We start from the raw sequence: 19,590 nt of genomic DNA on the forward strand, positions 1-19,590 counted from the left end.
AAAAAAATCCACCCGTCATGTCTGAGGCTTCATAATTGATTATCCATTTTTTTTTGCAATTCATTTTAGGCATTGAGAGAAGTAGGAGACGCTCGAGAAGAGAGCCTCTTATGGCTTAAGAGTCGTCTTTTGAGCCTGTCTGATGTGAGCTCTGAAGTGGAGACACAAAGACAGCAAAGTGCCCTGAACAAACTCTCAGCCGACTTTAAGGAATTGTTGTCCACACTTTGCCAGGTATTGGCCGATTTGTCCGACCTTTTGTACTTTGTTCCAGCCTCCTAGCATCCCTTCCCTCACAGGAATGCGGCGAAGGCTCCGGCGCATTCCCGTTGGAGGAGCTCAGGGAAGAAGTGCGCGGTGCTCTGGAGGAGGTCCTGAGAGCTGGGAAGGAAACCGGAGAGCAGATCAACCGGATTCTGGATGCTGAGGATCTAAGAGAAGCCCAGGAACTCTTTCTTATTCATCAGGTGTGCTTGCAGAAATGTTCTCTTTATTATAATGTCGAACTTTATTGACATGTTGTCATGTATTTATTACAGCAACACTCAAAACAACTGCAGGCTCTCAGGAGGGAGGCAGATCTTTTGGTGTCCCACTCCAAGCAGATCCATTTGGGAGAGGCGCTTAGTCGCTCGGTACACGAGCTGGAGGAACGTGTACGAGAAGCGGACCGCCAATTCAGCGCTAGGGAGCGCAGCCTACAGGTAAGCGTGATCATCAACATCCACTATTTAGTTTTTTTGCTGTTGACATATTTGATCTCCAGGCCACCTTGAGCTCCTGGCGCAACTTTGAACGTGAGTGGGAAACACTTCAAGTGTCCATTAGCGACATCACCATTGATCTACACAAAGAGTTTATATTCAACAACCTGGACAGCCTGAGGAGCGAACTGGACCACACCAAGGTGTCTTTTTATGACTACATTGACTCTTTGCTTAGTATCCCTCCTCTAATATTCTGCTTATTTGTTTGAAGGAGCTTTTCATCAAGCTTGAGGACTGTTCCCTGAGAGCAGACGTCCTCCTGGAGGAGGCGGTTGATCTTCAGCTCGGGCCGAAGAATCAAATTGCGGTTCTACATCAGGCCCAGTCCAGCAGGGAAGCAGTCGAGCAGATTGAAGACCACCTCAAGAAGAAGTTAGTTTCCGAACACACTTTTGACATTTCTATCTTTACAACCACAGATCGGAAGAGGCATTGTTACTTTCACGTCATGTATTTCCTTCCAGTGTTGTCCATCTGGAGAGAACGTGCTCGTCGTGGGAGCGCTTTAACGAGCAATCCGTGACGTTTTCCACGTGGATCAATGAAAAGCAGAGAGCGCTGGATGCAATCGGGCTCAACTCACCCTCCGATTACTTGGACGAACACATCGGCATTGTTGAGGTCTGTGGTCAATCCCGACAGGATATAAATTGATTGATTAGCAAAGGAAGATGTGTTTCGAAAAACCCACATCCCTCTAGGTTGTGGCGGAAGGTTTAGAGGTGAGAAGATCATTGCTACTCCACATGGAGAAGGACTACGAGGCACTGTCCAGGTTTGTCACCCCCGGAGAGTCCGGATGTCTTCGGGAACGGGTCACCCAGATGAGGCGTTCCTGGCAAGAACTGATGGAGAAAACAAAGCAACGCACGGGGCAGCTCAACCAGAGCGCCTCCTATAGGCGGAGGTGCAGCGACAACCTGGAGCAGGTCATCTTTTGTCATACGCTGAAATATCTGACTGCTTCTTTTTTTTTTTTTTGACTTAACCGGATTATGTGTTGTATGTCTTTAGGTTGAGAAAACTATGAATGATCTCGAAGAGAAGCTTGATACTCCTGTTACATTTTGCTCATCATCATCACAAGCTTTCAAGAACCTACAAAGTCACATGGTAAGAAAAGTGAAAAAAAAAAAAGGAATGTGCTGGGCTGGAGATGACTTTTTTGTCTTCCTCGTAGGAGGTGTGCCGGTCAGTGGAACAACTGAAGCCTGGACTGATGGCTTTGTGTACAGCTGTGGAGGGCACCAAGTTGGAGCATGAGGTAGTCCAACTCCAGCAACTCCAAGAAGAGTTACTGGGAAAGGCCAGTGAGAAACAATCAGCATTAGAGAGCTTTCTAACGCTGTGGCAAAGGTCAGAAACAATTTTGACTCGACAGTCGAGGCTTGTTATTATCTTGCGTTTCCTCGCAACATAGTATCTAATTACAATTGTAAGGTCGCTGCTATTTCCTTTTGTTTACTGCTTTCCCTTCAATCTCTCTCTCCCTCTTGACTGCCTGTCTGTCTGACCGTCCGTAGCGCAGGCAGCCGTCCTTATTTCTATTTTAATAACGCCATTTTGTTATCACGAGAGGCTTCTTCGATATTTTTTATTTTATTCAGAGGAAACAATAATGACCCTGTCAAATGCTGTACGTATTTGTGTTGCTTGACATAAAAAAAAAAAAAAATTAATATATTAAAATATAAAATATATATATTTTAGCGGCCTTCCTCTTTCTTTCTTATCCTCTATCTTATCTTATGACACAATGTATGATATTTATTTTTAATCCACACAGATTTGAAAAGGAATATTTATCCATGAAAAGCTGGATAGATGCTTGCGAGTTTGCTTGCTGTCCTGCCGACGAGCTGCTCTGTGTAGACAAGGTGAAGCTCACGCTGGAGCTGCAACACATCCAGGTATTTTTTTTTTTTTTTTTCGTTATCCATCATGGGTCTCGCTGTTTGCTTGAGCTTCTGCATTTTGCTTGAACAGGAGATGCAGACCGAAACCCCTTCCAATGACGCCCTACTTGAGGGTCTGTTAAATATCGTGTCGTGTCTCTACCCGTCTGCCCCCGAAGCTCGGGTCGGAGAGCTGAATGACGAGCTCACCCAACTTCAGGAGCGATATGCCTCACTGAAGAGCAAAATGTCACGCAGGTAATCTACTTTTCATCCATTATAGAATTTACACGGGGCAGCTCGCTAGGCTAGTAGCCAGCATGGCAAAGATGAATTCATTCTCATTATTCTTTTAGACATGAGCAGCTGGAGCGTCAGTTGTTTCAGCTGGAGCTTTTCAATGACGCTCTTTTGACACTCAGCCAAAAGAGCCAACATCTCCCATCTGTCTTGAGAAGCTCTCTACAGGTTGACGTTACTGATCTTGATGGTGCCTTCACGGAGCTCAAGGTGAGATGTTAGTTTATGTACCTGGTATGTCTTGTTCTAGACCAAATAAACGGATCAGAGAGCGTTCCAGGATAGATTGTGTTCAACTACCTTCTTGTCCTGCTTACCTAATAGGTTTGTTTAACTCTCCAATTCCAGGAGCAAGACTCTCAGTTAAAAGCTTACTCATCACTAAGAGAGGCTCTCCAACAAAGAGAATCAGCCCTGCTTCCGTGCTCCAGCCCAGAAGCTCAGCAGAAGCTCCAAGCCTGGAGAGAAGATTGCCTACAACCCTTCACTGAAAGTGAACATCTACAGCTTCTCCGCAAAAAGTGCCTGAATGAGTTAAAAACCTACCTGGAGAAGCGAGAAGCAGCGGTTGGGGGTGTCGGCCGTCTTCGCGAGGCCCTGGTGAGGAAAGGGAGCTGGGATCCATCCGAAACAGATGAGCTCCACCGAGAGGTCACGAGGGACGTGGCCCGCCTTGAGGCTGAGGCCGTAGCCTTGGACGGGCAGCTGAGCAAAGCCCACCTTCACCTAGGCGGGAAAACCTCCTGCAGGGCTCAGGCTGCGACCCTCGTTGAGTGCCTGGAGGAGGCGCGGAGCAGTCTGGGATGGAGGCAGAGTGAAGCGGAAGCCCTTGGAGCTATGTGGAGGTCCTTCAGGGGGAAGAAGGAGGAGGTAATGAAGACTTTGGAGACGTTGCAGTGTAAAGCAAGACAGGAGGTGGTCAAAGAATGCTCTGTGCAAGCATTTCAAAACAGGTACACTTGATATTTGACATAAAACATTGTGGATTTTTCCAACTATTGCTTGTTTCTGTCCCAACAGGCTGCGTTACTTGAGCCAGCTGGAGGAGGAACTTCAGTCCCTCCATAAGTCCCAGCAGTGGTTAGAGGAGACAGGAAGCCAGCTGGCCCAGAAGGACACGGAGCGGACAGGGGAGGCCCTCAGAGACCTTGATGTGGTCAAGGCTGCCTTGGACTACGTCAAGACTCTCATCACCAAAAGGTCAGTTTGAAATACTTCAGCATTCTCATGCAGCATCTTCAGTGTCAGTTGTTACAATTTCTTTTATTCTTGTTGCTCTTTATTAGTCAGGAGCAGAGTCAACGGGCACTCGATCTCCTGCGCCGATACAACCGCTTGAGGTTGATCCTCGATGCTTCGGTGGAGAAAGCCCGTGCGCTTGCTCACAACCTGCCCGATCACAACCACAACGCTCAGGAAGCCACGAGGTCTTTCTCACTGGTGAGAACAAACAGCCATTGCAGTTTTACCCGTATTTTATATTTGCTACCAGTCTTATGTGGTCATTTGTGAATTTTGAAACTTTGTTGTTGTCGTAGCACGAGAAGCTGCTGGGTGAGCTCCGAGAAAAGCAAGAGGACATGGACCAGCTCATCACCGCGGTGGAGGATCTGCATCGAGAACTGGCTCGCTTTCCCGACTGTGACGCAAGCATGGTTCACGGAGACGTGGAGGCGTTAAGGGCCCAGTGGTTAGAGGCGAGTAACAAGAAATGCACCTAAATAATTTCAAACAGGATTTAAATTGAAGTATTGAAGATTAGCACCTCATATGAAATTTAGTGCTCAGCTGTTCCTAGTAATGAGTAAACAAGTCCTGACATGCTGGCTTGTGTCGCTGTCAGGCGTCTGAGAGAATTCAAAGCAACACGGAACGATTAGGCTACTGCGTCACCCTCTGGGATGATCTCAAGCTGATGGAGCAGGACATGAATCAGTGGACCATCTGCAGTTCCATCGCTGAACTCAGCACGAGTGTTGCTAACACCAGCGACAACGACATGGAGGCTTGTCTTGCCAACTTTCAGGTTGATTCGGATCATAAACGTCATGTTGTGACTTTAAGATTCATTCACTTTTATGTCCAGGCTGAAGTGGAGAAGAGGAAAGGGTTGTTAGATGCTCTGCTAGAGAGAGTCGGGGAGCTCAAGGAGCATGCTAAACTGGAGGAAACGCCCCTACAAATGCAGGTAAAGACATTGTGTCTGCAAAAACGATGACTGATGGAAGCCATATCCAGATTCTGACTATGTTCTTCTCTTGATTTAGGTGCTGGAGTCCGATCTGAGGAAGAAGTTAGTCCATGTTCAGGAGGTGTTAGACCAGACCAAACACACTCTGAGCCACTTCACATTCCAGAAGCAGCGTCTGGAGGATCTCATGTCCCAGATGAACGAGAGGCTTGAAAAAGTCGAGGATTCCTTGTCGAGTCTTAAGGAGGCCACCTCCCCTGAAACCATTGATGCTATTAAGGTAAGCGATATGTATGTTGTTGTTCTCTACCTTTTTGAGGGAACATAAAATGGTATGACAATATGTCCTCATGCTCTCACAGGATCTTCAGAGTGTTGCCGAGCAACAAAGGCCAGACCTGGACTCAGCCCGAGAGTCTCTGAGTATCTTAACCAGGTCCCATTCCTCTCCGGAACTCTCTCGCCTCGCCGCCGACCTGACGGCCGTCACCCAGCGCACCGAGGAGGCCGTCCAGCGTTGCGCCAAGGCCAGGAGCAACCTGCAGGATGTGCTACACCTCCATTTGAACCGTGAGCCTTTGAATCCACCAATTAATCTTACCTCATCCATATTGTCAGTTCAGGATAAAGATTAGCATCGGATTTAGTGCTAATCGTCCCCTAGAGAGCGCTTAAGTGGCGTACATTCCATTGACAATCACTGTCTGGTGCACAAGTGCACTCTCTCTCTGCTCCAGCACACACCTGTGCCTCCTCGAGCGATGCTGCTCTTGTCACATGAGCTCCCGAGGGAGTCCTTTAGGCCCGGTTGCCGGGGGCAACCGTGTGGACACGCCTAGCCCTCCCATACGCTTTAGCAGCACGCTTCCCTTCTAGTTCCTTCACTTTTCCAGTACAGGGGTGTGGAGTTCTTAGAGCTTTGCCTTCTGAGTGTTTGTTATTTTGTCTTGCGGCGGAAGCAGAGCTTTTCCAAGAATTCCATTCCTGGCTCTCGGGTTTGAAGTCGGAGTTGAAAGAATGTGCCAATCAGTCGGGAGACGTTTGCATCCTCACAGCAAAGTTGCAAAGATTGAAGGTATAACTTGCAAATTGTGGTGCTATTCTTCCGTTCTGTTGGGAAAAGTGCAGGCCACATTTTGTAATATTTACATACGCAGTCGTCAAGGCAGTGGAATTCAGAGGGCAAGGAGCGTCTCCGTCGCATTTGTGAGGACGCAGAAAGGCTCCACCTCCACCTGCCAAAAGCTGCAGCAACACAACTGCAGGAGCATCTCTCCTCCTGCCGGAGAGAGTGGACGAGCTTCCTGGATGAATGTTCTCACAGCCAACGAGCCCTGGAGGAGAGCATTCAACTCCTCAAAAGGTAAGGGATCACTTTTCCGTGACACAGTTGCCAAATAAATACATGAATTCTCTCCTCCCTAGTTTTGATGATGCTGTAGAAGGTCTCAGAGATTGGCTGAAGCAAATGGGGCTCAGCCTCAACAGGGAGTCTCTTGTTGGGGCAGACAGCCAACAAGGCGCCCCTGACACCAAAGAGGAACTGGATAGGGTGGAAAGCCTCCATAAAGAGCTTTTAACGAGACGGTACAAACCTTTTTTTCATAGGCTTCCAGCTGTTAAGTAGTCACTTATTACTGTTCTCCTTTAGAGACTCTATCGAGCGTGTCATCCAGGACGCCCAGTCCTTGTCTGAAGCAGGACGCGGGTCCGGCGAAGAGGTCCGTGTGGCGGGCCAGCTCCAGATGGAACACCGGGCTCTGCTCAAAGCCGCAAGGGGGAGGCTGCGAGGCTGCCAAGAGAACCAGGCCTTTGGGGAGACCCTACAGGGTCTGTGGGCCTGGTTAGAGGAGATCCAGGAGAAGCTGGGCACGGTTGATAGCACCATGGGCAGCAAGGAGCAGTTGCAGCAGAGGCTCGAGACTGTGCAGGTGAGGGCCGATGAGCGGTTTTGCTGCATTTGAACCTTTTCAACACTAGAGAGTGCTGTTATTTAACTTGACCTACATTTGGATGCAGTTCTTTGATCCCAACTGTTTGCACAGGATATCCTACTTTTGAAAGGCGAGGGCGAGGTCAAGCTAACTATGGCAATGGGTAAAGGCGAGATGGCCCTGCGCAGCTCCGGCGCCGGCGGACAGGAAGCTGTACGCTCGCAGCTCCAGGAGGTGGAGGATGCCTGGGCCACGCTGCTTGTCACGGCCATGAGTTGCCACAGGTGGGAAGGCCTGTACAAACAAATAAAGAATCAGTTTTAATGCTCTGTTTTACTTTCTGTCAGTCGTCTCGAGTGGACGGTATCTCAGTGGACCGGATACTTGGAAAACGCAGCCCAGCTCCGGCGCTGGATGGAGGCCGTGGAGCGGGAGGTCCGTGCCTCCCTTGCCCCGCAGCCAGCGCCCAGGGAGAAGGCCTCGCAGCTTGAGAGACTGCGAGCCCTCCTGACCGACATGGAAGACCACCAGCTGTCCTTATCCAGTCTGGAAGAAAAAGCCAGAGAACTCTTCAAGAAGACCGGCGACGCCGGTTTTAACCACTGCGCTCGGACCCAGCTGCAGGTGCACTTTGACGAGCTGGCGGCTTTGGTGGCGGTACGAAGGACGTTGCCTCATCACTACTTCATGTCACCAAAACCTTCATGTTTACAACGGCTGTGGCTTTTCTTTAGGAGAAAGTTTGCCTGGCACAGAGCGTGGTCCTGGAACACCAGGAATACTTGGAGGCTGTCCGGGAGCTCACCGATTGGCTGATGACCGCAGGGGAGGAGCTACAGCAGTGGTCGGACACATCTGGAGACTCTACCTCTATCCAGAAGAAACTACATGAAGTGAGGGTGAGATGTCCTTCTAGTCAGAAACCGGGATTGACATAATGAGTCCTTTAGAAAACTAAACTGTCGATCTAGTTATAATCTGTTGCTATGGTAACTGATTGTTTAATGCCATTTTCTTAATAGGCAATTAAGGAAGACAGCATTTGCAGGAAATTTAATTGGATTCAGAATAGATTCAAAGTCCTTTGTCATAGATTAAAAAAAAAAAAAATCCTCCCGAGGCTCAGTTCACATCTAACTGGTTTATTAGCCTGTGACTAAAGGTAAAAGAGAGTAGTATGTGAAATGACCAAAAAGGACAATTGATTTACATTTGAATTTCCACGCTCTGATCCTAATTATCACATAATAAATTAGTGTTTGAGGATCCCTAGTGTGAAGAACGCAAACAGACACGCAGTCAAAGTGTTGAATTTCACACACACTCAACCCGAAGAGAATACTTTATAAATAGCGTCGACTGCTCATCCTCAGGTCGCAGTTTTTATAGCCAACGGTTTCCTTAGCAACTTTGCCTCCTCTCAATCCTCAGGAGCGCGTGGAGTGTCGACTCTTAGAAGGCCGCGAGCGCCTCGGCATTGTGCGACGCACCGCCACGTCAGCGGCGGAGCACACGGCGGCGGGTGGCTGCGAGGCCATGGACCGGCAGCTGGGGGCGCTGTCCCAGGCGCTGGAGCAATGGGAGGGCAGCGCTTTGAGGGCCAGAGACGGCCTAGAGGGGGCACTCGCCTCCGCCGCCGCCTCCGAAGAGGAGTACGAGCGCCTGACGTCTCGGCTGGAGAACGATTCGAAAGAGCTGGACGTGCGACTCAGGGGGTGGAACCAGGAGGTGATTCGAGCCGAGGGACTTTGCAATGGCGAGGAAGCGGTGACGGGGTGGCAGCTGGCTAAGGTACTCGCTGTTAACATGGCCGCCACTAAGACATCATAATGACAGAAACCCTCATTACAAAAATGAAAAATGAAGACAATCAACGGGTGTAAATTAAAAAAAAAAAAAAAAAAAAAAACGAGTTTAGGTTGAAAAAATAGCCGGCTCGACTGGGATTCATCATCGTCGGTAATTGCGTATTGTTAGTATGTTTACGTTGCAGTAATGAAAAATTGTGATTTGGGTTGAACGCGCAGTATTCATTTTAGAAAAATGATTAGCCATGTTGTTAAATGGAATGCACACAAAGCGCATGCACACTAAGCACTCTGCTTTCCATGTGCAATTATTCTTTCCTTTTGTCAATCAGAAAAAAACACATTAGTCCGTAAATCAGCTTTACGGAAACAATCAGGCTGTGACAGCTACAATCCAATCACTTGCCCTCATTTTCTACCCATCAGCCATTCCCCACATGTGGACATTTTTGATTGTTTGTTATTGCAGGATTAGGCGGAAACTTTATGGCAGGTCGGTGCCAATTCAGGATTATTTTGGCATATTTTTTTTATAATTGACTTTTACTGTTTGTATGATTTGGAAGACACTTAATCTGGATTCCTCAGTTTGCATTTCGTGTTTTGTTTTGGTTAGATTTGGATGCTCAGTTTTGTATCCAAATTACTGTTTAGAACCGACATAAGTAGTGATGACTTCCTCGCCACTTTCTCTTCCCTCTCTGCCTCGTTGCGGATGTTTACAATTTTTACTTCTCCCTTTTCCAGCGCAGCCTTAACACCCGCCCTCACGCCGCTGCCCCCCCCCTTGAGCGTCCTCGGCCATGCTGTCCAAAGCGCGGCCGCAGAGAGGAGGAGTCAGCCACTCTGACGTTCTCTCCTCCTCCTCCTGCAGCCTCCCTCCGTTTCCTGTGTGCCTCTTTTTGAAGCAGTGCTTCATCTGCGCCGCTGACAGCCGAATCCCACCGGGAGAGAACGTGAGGGAGAAACGGCGGGAGGAGGAGGGAAATGTTTGAGAGAGAAACAGCGGCGGGGTAGGAGAAGGCGGAGAGAGGCAGAAAGCAAGGGAGGGAGGGGATGATTATTGGTCATACGTCAGCGGAGAAGGGAGGCAGGACATATTTCACAGGACGGGATTTTATGATCGGCCGATTGCGGCGTGCGAATCGCGCCGAGGAGTGCGGGAAGACGTTGCGCTCGTCTCCTTCCTGCCTCTTCCTCGCGCCTTTAAGAACAAACATGCCTTTGTACAAACTGCACTGTGAGTGTGTGTGTGTGGAATGTGAAGGCACTTATTGACCGGTGTCATGCGCACACACACGCTGAGCCAGCTGGACTGCATTTTGTGTTGTTCAGGACATAGTGGAGGGCCTGCAAAGCGTTGAGCCGATGGCAGAGAAGTTGAAGGGGCAACTGAACGAGCTGGTGCAGTACTCCAGGGACTTGGCCTCCCAGTCGGAGCGCGTCACGGCTGTCATCAAGCAACACAACAGGTGAGGTGACGGCAGCTTTTCAACATGCTGTCTATCAGAATGAGATTGTTTTTTTTTCTACAGTGCATGCGCTTTAAGCATAAAGAAGGAAGTGAACACATGTGGAAACGAAAGATAACATCACCACATAGGAATTTTCAGCAGACCACCAAATCATGACGAAATAGTGAATGTCAGTAAAAGCAATTTCTTGATAGCGCCACCAAAAGTTCTCTGGTGCCAACTTACAGTCATTGTTTATTATTTTATTTATTTTGTTTATTATTTATTTTATTTATTATGTATTTATTGTTTATTATTATCTTTGCAATGTGCATGCACCTGAGGCACAGTCTGCATCGCATCTTTTGTTGAGAGGCGCACACGTCCCGTCACCAAAACAGATGTGCGTGCATCCCGCGCAATTTCACTGACATGCACGTGAATACATAATGAGTCGTTTTTGAACAAACCTCCCACTCCTGCCTTGACCTTCCCCAATCATGCATATTCATGAGCGGCAAGCGTGTTCTTCTCCAGCCTGCATTGTACACGGGATGTCAAACTATTATCTTTTGTTTATTTTCTGAACTAGTCTTGTGTGCCACCTGTTTGGCCTTGCCAATGGCTATAAATAAAACATGTGCCTAATAATGTGGCAAGTGTGCAGGTAAGATGAAAGGAAGCACAGTTTTTGTCATCGTTGAAGGAACCCATACCAGCCTCTACCATATAATCATCCTGTTAACTATCCCTGTCATGTTGTCTTTAGGTCACCTTTTCCTCGTAGCACCAAGCTGTCATCCCTCATATTATCACCCTGGTGAACTCTTGCCCCGCTCATATGTCTCCTCTCAACCCACGCTGAGGTCCCCATCCCCCGCTCTGTCTCTTTAGCCCATTGCTTCCACTTCACCCACTTTTGCCATCCCTCCACCTGCATGCTTCCCATCACCCAGCCATAACACCAAAAGACAGAACAGTATGTCTCGTCATCTTCATTGACTCAAGTGCCCTTGTTGTCTTTTTCCTCTTTTGTGCCCACAGTCTTAGTCTCCGTGCATCCAGGGAGTGCCAAAATAAGGAGCGCCTGTTGGAGCAGCGCTTCCGTGCCGCCCTTCGAGACTTCCAGCAGTGGTTGGTCAACGCCAAGATCTGCACCGCCAAATGTTTCGACGTGCCTCAGAGTGTGGCAGAGGCCTCCGCCGCCCTGCAAAGAATACAAGTAAGACATTTCGTTTAATGGACAGCTATTTTGGCTATTCAAGCAATTCAGACCAGCGGGATATCCTATTTTTGTCCATATTGTCACCAAGGCTTTAAAGAAGGCGTTAGCATGCATCCTCCTTCAGAAGTTGTTTTTGTCAGGATGAGAAGAAAATGTCACCGAGTGTATTGCGGCGAGGAAAGAAAAGCCATGTTTTATTTATTATTGACCTGGTGAGGAATGTGGAACAATGTTTCCACATGACTGACCTCCAGGAGAACCCGCATGGGAGGGGTGAGCACAAATACGAGTGGGAGAGGGGGGGTCCATGCTGCATCACCCTTAATTGGTGGTGTACACTTACTCTAGCAGGGGTGGAGGGAGATATGAAAGCGAGAAGTTTGAAGACAAAAACAAGCCAGTGTGTGTGTACAGTAAGTGTGTGTGCGTGATGCACAGATGGTGGAGTGGTCCCCGCTGCGCTGCTGTCATCGTCTCAGCTCCGAGGGAGGGGTGTTTTGTGGACGGCTGGGCATGGAAGAGCCACATTATGTTTAAGAAAAAAAATAAAAAAGTAGACTTATTTGCCTCCACCGGTCATGTTCCATCGTTTGTGGCGAACTATGTTGAAGTGAAGAGCTTAACTCGCTCACTGCTGGATGTTTATATTTGTCAACAGCAATCCAATTGTTTACTGTTTAAAATCTGCAACCCCAAAAAAATATGAATATGTAATATGTAATATGATTCCCTCCTCCTTTTTCTGTGTGTTCAACAGCTTCTTTTGTCTGTTGCGTGTGCCCCTCAGGAGTTCTTGAGTGACAGGGAGCACGGCCAGGCCAGACTGAGTTCAGTGGGTGCCAGCGGGGAGCTGCTCATGGCCGTGGTGTCCAAAGAGCGGGTTGAGGCCATCAAGGCCAAAGCGGCAAACGCCAGAGAGGACTGGAAGAGCCTGATGAATAACCTTCAGCTTAGGGAGGATGTGCTCAAGGTGGGTTTCTAGGTAGATGTACACTTGAATTAATTTCAGTTTCCTGATTCTGGAATTGATTCAGATGAGTCTGTAAAAGAAATAGAGTGACATCATAGCACAGCAACACTCTTCCCTCCATCAATGAATTCCATCCATCAATCAATCAAGCTTTATTTATAGTAGAGCACTTTTCACACATAAGTGCATTCCTCAATAAAAGCCAAGGTTAATAGACACACAGATAAACACACGCACACACACACACACACACACACACACACACACACACACACACACACACACACACACACACACACACACGCACACACACACACACACACACACACAATGACTGGCCTTTACAGCTCATGTCTTAAATTAAATGACAAGAGAAGGCCTGTCAGAAGATTAAAAATCCACCAAGAAGCGCCATTGATGGAGCACCCTTCTCTCGCTTTTTAAAATTTATGGAACATACTATTTCTCACGTTTGATCGACTGCATGCGTCCAGAATTTACGGTGCCAGATGACAGAGTTCGAGGCCAGCGCCGAGCCCCTGCAGGAGTGGCTGCACAGCACCGAGGTCAGAGTTCAGGAGAGCAGCGCTCGGCTACACGACCTCTCGGCCAAGAAACAAGAGCTCGGCAAATTGCAGGTAATTTATTCAGACTTCTCTCTAAATGGATGTGGTGGTTAGTATGTATTTGTGATCTGATTTTTCAAGGGCACCAAATATGTGATAACCCTCTCCAAAGTGTAATCTGAAATCAGCTGGGGGAAAGAAGACCTAATTACATTTGTTGAGCACCACTGGCTCAAAATAGAGCAGCGGCTTGACATAATAGTCAGAGGCAAAGTCGGGGAATCTAATTAAATCCACTTCTGTCAAAAGCCTCCCCCCCCCCCCCCCCCCCCCCCTTGCATGCGATAACAGGATCTGTCATGTCTGGCAGAGACACACACACACAAAAAAGCAGGGGGGGGGGGGGGGGGCAAGGAGCGTTACAAACTGACAAAGGAGCCAAAGCTCTGCCTTATCACTGTTGATCTTTTGTGATATTTACGTTTTTGTTTTTTTTATCTCGGCAAACCAATTGTATGTTTCCCCCCAGCACCTCAAATACAAAACAATACATGCCGTCTACACAAATGAGGACAAATGAAAAAAATAAGGGATTTGGTTGGGTATGTGTTTATCTGACATGTTGTCTCTGTCCTTGGAACTGGACACCAGAGTGTCCTCAAAGAGATGTCCGGTCGCGATGCAGAACTGGGTCGCCTCAGGGAGCGAGCTCACTGTCTTTGGGAGGGTCAGGCCGCCGGCAAAGGCTTCCTCCATCGAGTGTCCCAGTTGTCTGCTCAGTACTTGGCTCTCGGCAACTTGACCAAGGTAAAAAGTTCTGTCACTTCTTGTCGTTTTTTTTTTTTCTTCTCCTATGTACTTGATGACTGCGCCGTCATCTGCACAAGAAAGGGCAAAGGATGTGTTAGCCTTATCCTAAAATGTCAGACATGTGAAATATGGCAACGCAGCAGCAGCTGACCTTTTTTCGAGGCCTTATTAAATGTGTCGATTGTATCATGTGATGAATTGGATTGTGAGCAAAACAGCGTAACGGCTCCCAGTCTACCTCTGGACAAGCAGGAGCGTTTTAAGAAGATTTATTGACATTGACCCGCTGTGATCCTTTTTCCTTGTCTTATTTGCATTTCTGTGCGTGCAAATCCCGACAGGACAAGGCCTCCAGGATAGAACGTGTGGTAGGGGAGCATCGCCTCTTCTCTCAGGGTCTTAAAGAGCTCCAGGAATGGGTTTGCGAGGCCCAGAGTGTCCTCGCCACCTGTACTTCCACCACCTCTGATAAAACTGTGCTGGAGGACAGGATGTTACAATTGGAGGTAAGAAATTGCTTGACAAGCTTGTTAATACATTTTGATTGATTGTTCGGTTCCTCCGTGCGTGAAGGCTTTGCTCGCTGCCCGCCAAGAGCGGGAGATCCAACTCAAAATGCTGCTCACCAGAGGAGAAGCCGTTCAGAGAAACACGTCGGCTGAGGGCGTCCCGGTGATCCGCAAACAGATCCAGGACCTTAAGGACTCGTGGGACTCCTTGTTGTCTGCCTCTATCAAATGCAAAAGGTTGCGAGCGAGTTTCCCATTCAGTTCTCCCACGCTATCAACTTTGTATTGTGGGAATCTGAGTTGATAGATATCACTTTCACAATAAACTTAGTGTGATATTTTCGGTGTTAACAGCCAACTGGAGGGCGCCTTGTCACAGTGGACCAGCTATCAGGAGGACGTGGGTCACTTCATCCTCTGGATGGACCGCGTTGAAGAAACACTGAGTTGCTCGGACAGACAGTATTCAGAGATGAGAGACAAAACAGCAAATCTGGGCAAGACTAAGGTACATTACAGAAACAGGCCTTAGAGTAGGTATTGAAACGCAAACGTGGCATGTGTTACCTCATCCATTATTCAGGGGGCTCCCCGTGAGGGTCACTGACCCGGCAATGAATGCATGTGCTTGTGTGTTCATTCCAGCTTCTGTATGAAGAAGTGCTGAGTCACAGTTGTCCTCTGGAGACTATAGCCTCAAAGGGGGCCAACATGGCGGAACACGGCAGCACCCAGCAAGAAGTGAAGCAGCTCCAGAGCAGATACAGCAACCTGCAAGAAAAGGCCAAGGTATGGAAAGGTCTTGTCTTGTTTTGTTTTTTTTGAATGACAATCTCCTATTTTTTTCTCTTTTTTTTTTTTTTGACAGAGTGCAGTCAATAAGGCGAAGGGGCTGGTTCTGATCCACCAGGAGTATCAGCGAGGACTTCATGTGTTTGAAGATTGGCTGGAGAAGGAGCAATCCACTCTGGCCTCATTGTCTCATCCCGAGCGGACTGTGGATACACTTGAGGAAACACTGAAGCAGCTTCAGGTAATCAGACTTCATTAACCTTCCATGTAGCGGGGGGCGTAATTAATTTATTTTTTGCTTTATTTACTTTTGTCCTCAGATTCTACAGGAGCGCTGCTCGGATGGCCAATCTTTGCTGTCCTCGGTGCTAACCAGCAGGGAGCGTGTCATCCCGTGGGGTATACCCCAGATCGAGGACAGAGCCCTTGACACGGCGCAGCAGGAGTGGGGGGCCTACCAGAACCACCTGGCCGAGACCCAGACGCAGCTGAACTCCTCCCTGACAAGACTGAAAGTGATGGGCCACAAGTTTCTCACTTTGGCTCACTGGCTTGAGGAGATGGATAAAGGCGCCGACTTGAGACTACACAGGAGGTCAGACAGAAGCACCAAGGAGACTCAGCTGAAGAAACTCAAGGTTTGAATATAATGTCAATTTGCTCATTGAGATGATGGCGCCAAAGCTCCGTTACAAAATGTTTTTCTTTGTGCTAAACAGCTGTGCCTTGAAACGGTGCTGGCTCGACAAAACGAAGTGGAAGGCCTCTCCTCTCTGGCCCAGCAGGCTTTGGAAGAAACGGACATCAGTGGTCGCGTTAGCGTCACGGCAACCCACATCACTGCACGCTACCACTCGCTGATGCTCAGCATACAGGTACACTTGCCATCTGGATGAAGATCTAACACATTATAGATTCAATTCAAATAATAACCATTGAAGTCGTCCTTTGATCCAGCCTCCCCCCGTTTGTTGTCTCCCCCCCATTTCTGTGGGAAAAAAAAATCAATTCTGGGCCCAATGAGACACTCTCACACCCAGCACCGGGAGTGGAAAAGCTACCTCATTGATTTTTACACCTTCAGTGACAACACTTTCCAAAAAGTTTGCACAGTTTAAATTGGCTTCACGCACGCACGCACGCACGCACGCACGCACGCACGCACGCACGCACGCACGCACGCACGCACGCACGCACGCACACTCACACACACACACACGCACACACACACACACATGAGACGCATGACATCTGTGTGATGTCACGCTCTTTGTAATTATGCCATGTGAAGTGGGAGGAGGTGAGTGGCTGAGTCTTTTCCCTTCGCCTCACAGGAAAGGTGTGCACTCAGCAATATCAGCTAATTGGAGCTCCTCACCACAGGATTTTGGACATGGAGTGAATAATGTGTCAAAGCTGCAAAGAAACCCTCTCCATCCTCGTGGTGTTATTGACTCCAAATCTCAGTCAAGTGGATAATGCACACACCCCCCCTCCCTCCATCCTAACTCCCTCCTTTGTGCAGATGAAACAAGGGGGGCTGGGGAAAAGAGTATTTTCTGTTTTGATGGCTGTTCACAGAGCTTTTGGTCCTCGGTGGTTACAGCCCGCTGGGGTGCAACTTTAAAAGAGGAGCTTCTAAACACTATCGGAAAAAAACCTGAAGGCTGCTTTTGTTTACAGTTACATGAAAAAAATAAGTAGCATAAACAGATCCAAATAATTACAGAAAATAAAAGCTGCCTTGAGATGATAATGGATTCATGCATAAAAATACATTTTTGAAATTTATTTAAATCAGATTTTCCACTGACAGGAAACCATCAAGCAATTGGAAGAGGAGCTCAAGAGTATACAGGAGGCGGAAAACCTTTGCGTGTCCTTCTCCGAGTGGCTCGGCACTACGAAGAAAAGCTTCATGGAAGTGAGCGATACTTCGGAACCTCTCGACCGAAACGCGCTGGAGAAAAAGCTGAAGAAATTAGAGGTATTGCATTAATACGTTTGCATGAGGGTGGCTGGATCATAACAAACAATTTTACATTTTGCACATTTATCAGTGTGAGGTATGGTTCACCTCCAACTTGTCCAAGATTCACATTTTCCTTTTTTTTTCCTTCATTATATCTTGCTTGTGAATATCTGCAGGTTTTCAAGCTGTCACGTTCAACATTTTGCTTACTTTAGTATTTAAAGTCCTTAGTGGGAAGATTTTTTTGAACACAAGGCAACACAGAATATTTGCTTGGGTAATACATTTTTTGGCAGCTTCAGCATGCTTGGCCAAGAAAAATGTGTGCTATTTGGGCTTTTTTTTTTTTTACACATTTTTTTTTTGCCTATCCAGCCAAATGGCAATTTTTGACAAGTAGCTCAAAAAAAAAATAGCTTGCTATTGCAAGATGTGAAGTAGTTTCTATGATAACAAAAGGTGTGTATCGATCCATAGTTGTTATGAAGACAAAGCGGGCGCTGTTTTGGAAGGAGGGTGTTAGCAGGGTGTGACACCCTGCTGTGATGACGAGGATGAAGAAGAAGCACCGGGTGTCAGCAGCGTGCTAGCTCAGACTCAGATTATTGATGCAGCGCTTCACCGCATCGCTCGCGTGTCCAGAGTCGTAATGAAAGCGCTTCGACAAGCTACGCTTTGCGCATTTTCTTAACTATTTACGCCACGTGGCGCCTGACGTGAGCTCTGTAGTTCTCTTCGTTGGAGATCGATGGAGAGCTTCTGACACGTGTCCTTCCACCAACTTTGTCGAGCTCACCAGGGTGTCTCGTTGAACTGCAATGATTACGCATTGACACAAAAGAGTAGCGGTCAATAGCCATGCCAAGGGAGAGGCTGACTTAAAACTGTCATGAATGAGCAAACCTCTGACCCAAATTAGAGTCAACCTTTATTTAAAAAATATATATATATTTTTGTATTTTTAGACCCCCCCAAAAAAATTTATACATATTTTCACATTCTTTTCATTTTTTTTTCAAGATCAAAAAGGATTGTTGGGATTCTAATTAAAAAAATATTTGTATTTTTTTATTTTTGGCACAATTATAGACTAAAAAAAAATTTTAAATACGTATTTTCAAATTTTTTTTCAAGATCAAAAATGATTGTTTGGATTCCAATTAAAATAAAATATTACCCTTCATAAAAAAACATGTTCATAAATGTATACTATTTTGATGGTGCCTGACATTGTAATAATTAATGTAATAATTATGCAAGTAGTAGATCTGAGCGACTGCAGACAAATGTTGACAGAATGCGTGTCACACAAACGAGGAGTACACTTTGAATAATTAATATTAGCATGATGGAAGAGCGTTTAACAGCCTAAAGGGGATCTCGTGTGCAGGCCCTCATAAATAATGTTCAGCAGACTGTAATGTCTGCTACTTTGTCAGCCGTTAATGAATCAGCATGGTTTTTAAACGCACCATATGGACTCAGAAATGTACGAGCCAGCGAAATGTAGAGTCACAAATAGCAATTTCTACTCTTGTGCCTTGTTTGGGTTCAGGTCTCGTTAAAGTAAACCATGTTGTGGTCGGTTGCCTTATTAAGAGTGTATCGCAGGAACACAGGTGGGTCACTGGAAAGGCTTGGAGGTCAAACATGGACGTGTCCAGGCAAGCATATCACATGGTTAAAATAGCTGGAGGTGGAGCTCCACTTCACCAGTAATGGAGCCATGATGAAAGCGAGATGGCGCCCCATGAAGCTTGTTTTGCCGTTACCCGGGAACCCCCCGCAGTTCCTCCTTCTTGTTAAGGGGCTCTTATAATTGGGTCCTCCTTTCCTATTATTCAATCCTCTGGGATTTGATCTGAGAGGAAGAATGGTGCTCGGAAGAGGTCAGACAATTCTAATTTGGATCCAAACCAAAGACTTACTTAACTTTGTTTTCAAAATATTATCATACAAAAGTCAGTTCTTGACAAATGAGTATTTCGATACCCCGCTTCCTCACAGAGTCTACAAGCAGATCTCCATCACGGCCACAGCTTCCTGAAGTCCCTGAGGGAACGTGCCGAGCAGGCTGCCAACTTCCTGCACGAGGCCGGAGCGGAGCGCCTCGGACTGGAGGTGGAGGGGCGTCTTTCCCAGCTGGAGGAGCTGGCGGGCTGGCTGAGGACCGAGCACAGCTTCCTGGAACGAGCTTCGCTGCTGGCTAAGGAGTTTCAGGAGCGCTATAAAGCTCAGGCCCAGTGGCTGGTGGAGACCAAGGCTTTGCTTTGCTCACCGCCGGAACCCAAAGCCGAGCTTTACCAACGGAGGGCGCAGCTCGCCAAGTACGAGGTGAAGATCCGGGGGGGGGGGGGAAGAAACATCTTTTTTTTTTTTTTTCACTATCTGTCTGTT

The 19,590-nt window shown here is 47.4% G+C and overlaps 1 protein-coding gene across 19 annotated transcripts in view; it reads left to right on the forward strand.

The window, feature by feature from the left end:
- syne1a (spectrin repeat containing, nuclear envelope 1a) overlaps positions 1-19,590 on the forward strand; it is a 74,746-nt gene that overhangs the window by 22,211 nt on the left and 32,945 nt on the right. For all 19 annotated transcript variants that reach the window (XM_049757077.2, XM_049757079.2, XM_049757088.2 and 16 more), the window contains 42 exons: positions 70-234; positions 300-467; positions 540-704; positions 767-907; positions 979-1,139; positions 1,232-1,388; positions 1,469-1,696; positions 1,782-1,880; positions 1,948-2,123; positions 2,554-2,677; positions 2,754-2,920; positions 3,019-3,172; positions 3,311-3,915; positions 3,983-4,162; positions 4,249-4,402; positions 4,501-4,659; positions 4,806-4,988; positions 5,049-5,150; positions 5,230-5,433; positions 5,516-5,723; positions 6,116-6,228; positions 6,311-6,516; positions 6,579-6,740; positions 6,805-7,084; positions 7,199-7,371; positions 7,435-7,744; positions 7,822-7,986; positions 8,519-8,878; positions 10,231-10,367; positions 11,394-11,571; positions 12,362-12,544; positions 13,039-13,182; positions 13,762-13,917; positions 14,262-14,426; positions 14,494-14,666; positions 14,784-14,937; positions 15,075-15,218; positions 15,298-15,462; positions 15,542-15,859; positions 15,941-16,096; positions 17,038-17,208; positions 19,201-19,527. In XM_049757077.2, coding sequence (XP_049613034.1) covers positions 70-234; positions 300-467; positions 540-704; positions 767-907; positions 979-1,139; positions 1,232-1,388; positions 1,469-1,696; positions 1,782-1,880; positions 1,948-2,123; positions 2,554-2,677; positions 2,754-2,920; positions 3,019-3,172; positions 3,311-3,915; positions 3,983-4,162; positions 4,249-4,402; positions 4,501-4,659; positions 4,806-4,988; positions 5,049-5,150; positions 5,230-5,433; positions 5,516-5,723; positions 6,116-6,228; positions 6,311-6,516; positions 6,579-6,740; positions 6,805-7,084; positions 7,199-7,371; positions 7,435-7,744; positions 7,822-7,986; positions 8,519-8,878; positions 10,231-10,367; positions 11,394-11,571; positions 12,362-12,544; positions 13,039-13,182; positions 13,762-13,917; positions 14,262-14,426; positions 14,494-14,666; positions 14,784-14,937; positions 15,075-15,218; positions 15,298-15,462; positions 15,542-15,859; positions 15,941-16,096; positions 17,038-17,208; positions 19,201-19,527 — 8,040 coding nt within the window. The remainder of the gene's footprint in view (positions 1-69; positions 235-299; positions 468-539; positions 705-766; positions 908-978; positions 1,140-1,231; positions 1,389-1,468; positions 1,697-1,781; positions 1,881-1,947; positions 2,124-2,553; positions 2,678-2,753; positions 2,921-3,018; positions 3,173-3,310; positions 3,916-3,982; positions 4,163-4,248; positions 4,403-4,500; positions 4,660-4,805; positions 4,989-5,048; positions 5,151-5,229; positions 5,434-5,515; positions 5,724-6,115; positions 6,229-6,310; positions 6,517-6,578; positions 6,741-6,804; positions 7,085-7,198; positions 7,372-7,434; positions 7,745-7,821; positions 7,987-8,518; positions 8,879-10,230; positions 10,368-11,393; positions 11,572-12,361; positions 12,545-13,038; positions 13,183-13,761; positions 13,918-14,261; positions 14,427-14,493; positions 14,667-14,783; positions 14,938-15,074; positions 15,219-15,297; positions 15,463-15,541; positions 15,860-15,940; positions 16,097-17,037; positions 17,209-19,200; positions 19,528-19,590) is intronic.

This window comes from Syngnathus scovelli, chromosome 20 (assembly GCF_024217435.2).
Source record: "Syngnathus scovelli strain Florida chromosome 20, RoL_Ssco_1.2, whole genome shotgun sequence".
Classification (NCBI taxonomy): domain Eukaryota; kingdom Metazoa; phylum Chordata; class Actinopteri; order Syngnathiformes; family Syngnathidae; genus Syngnathus; species Syngnathus scovelli.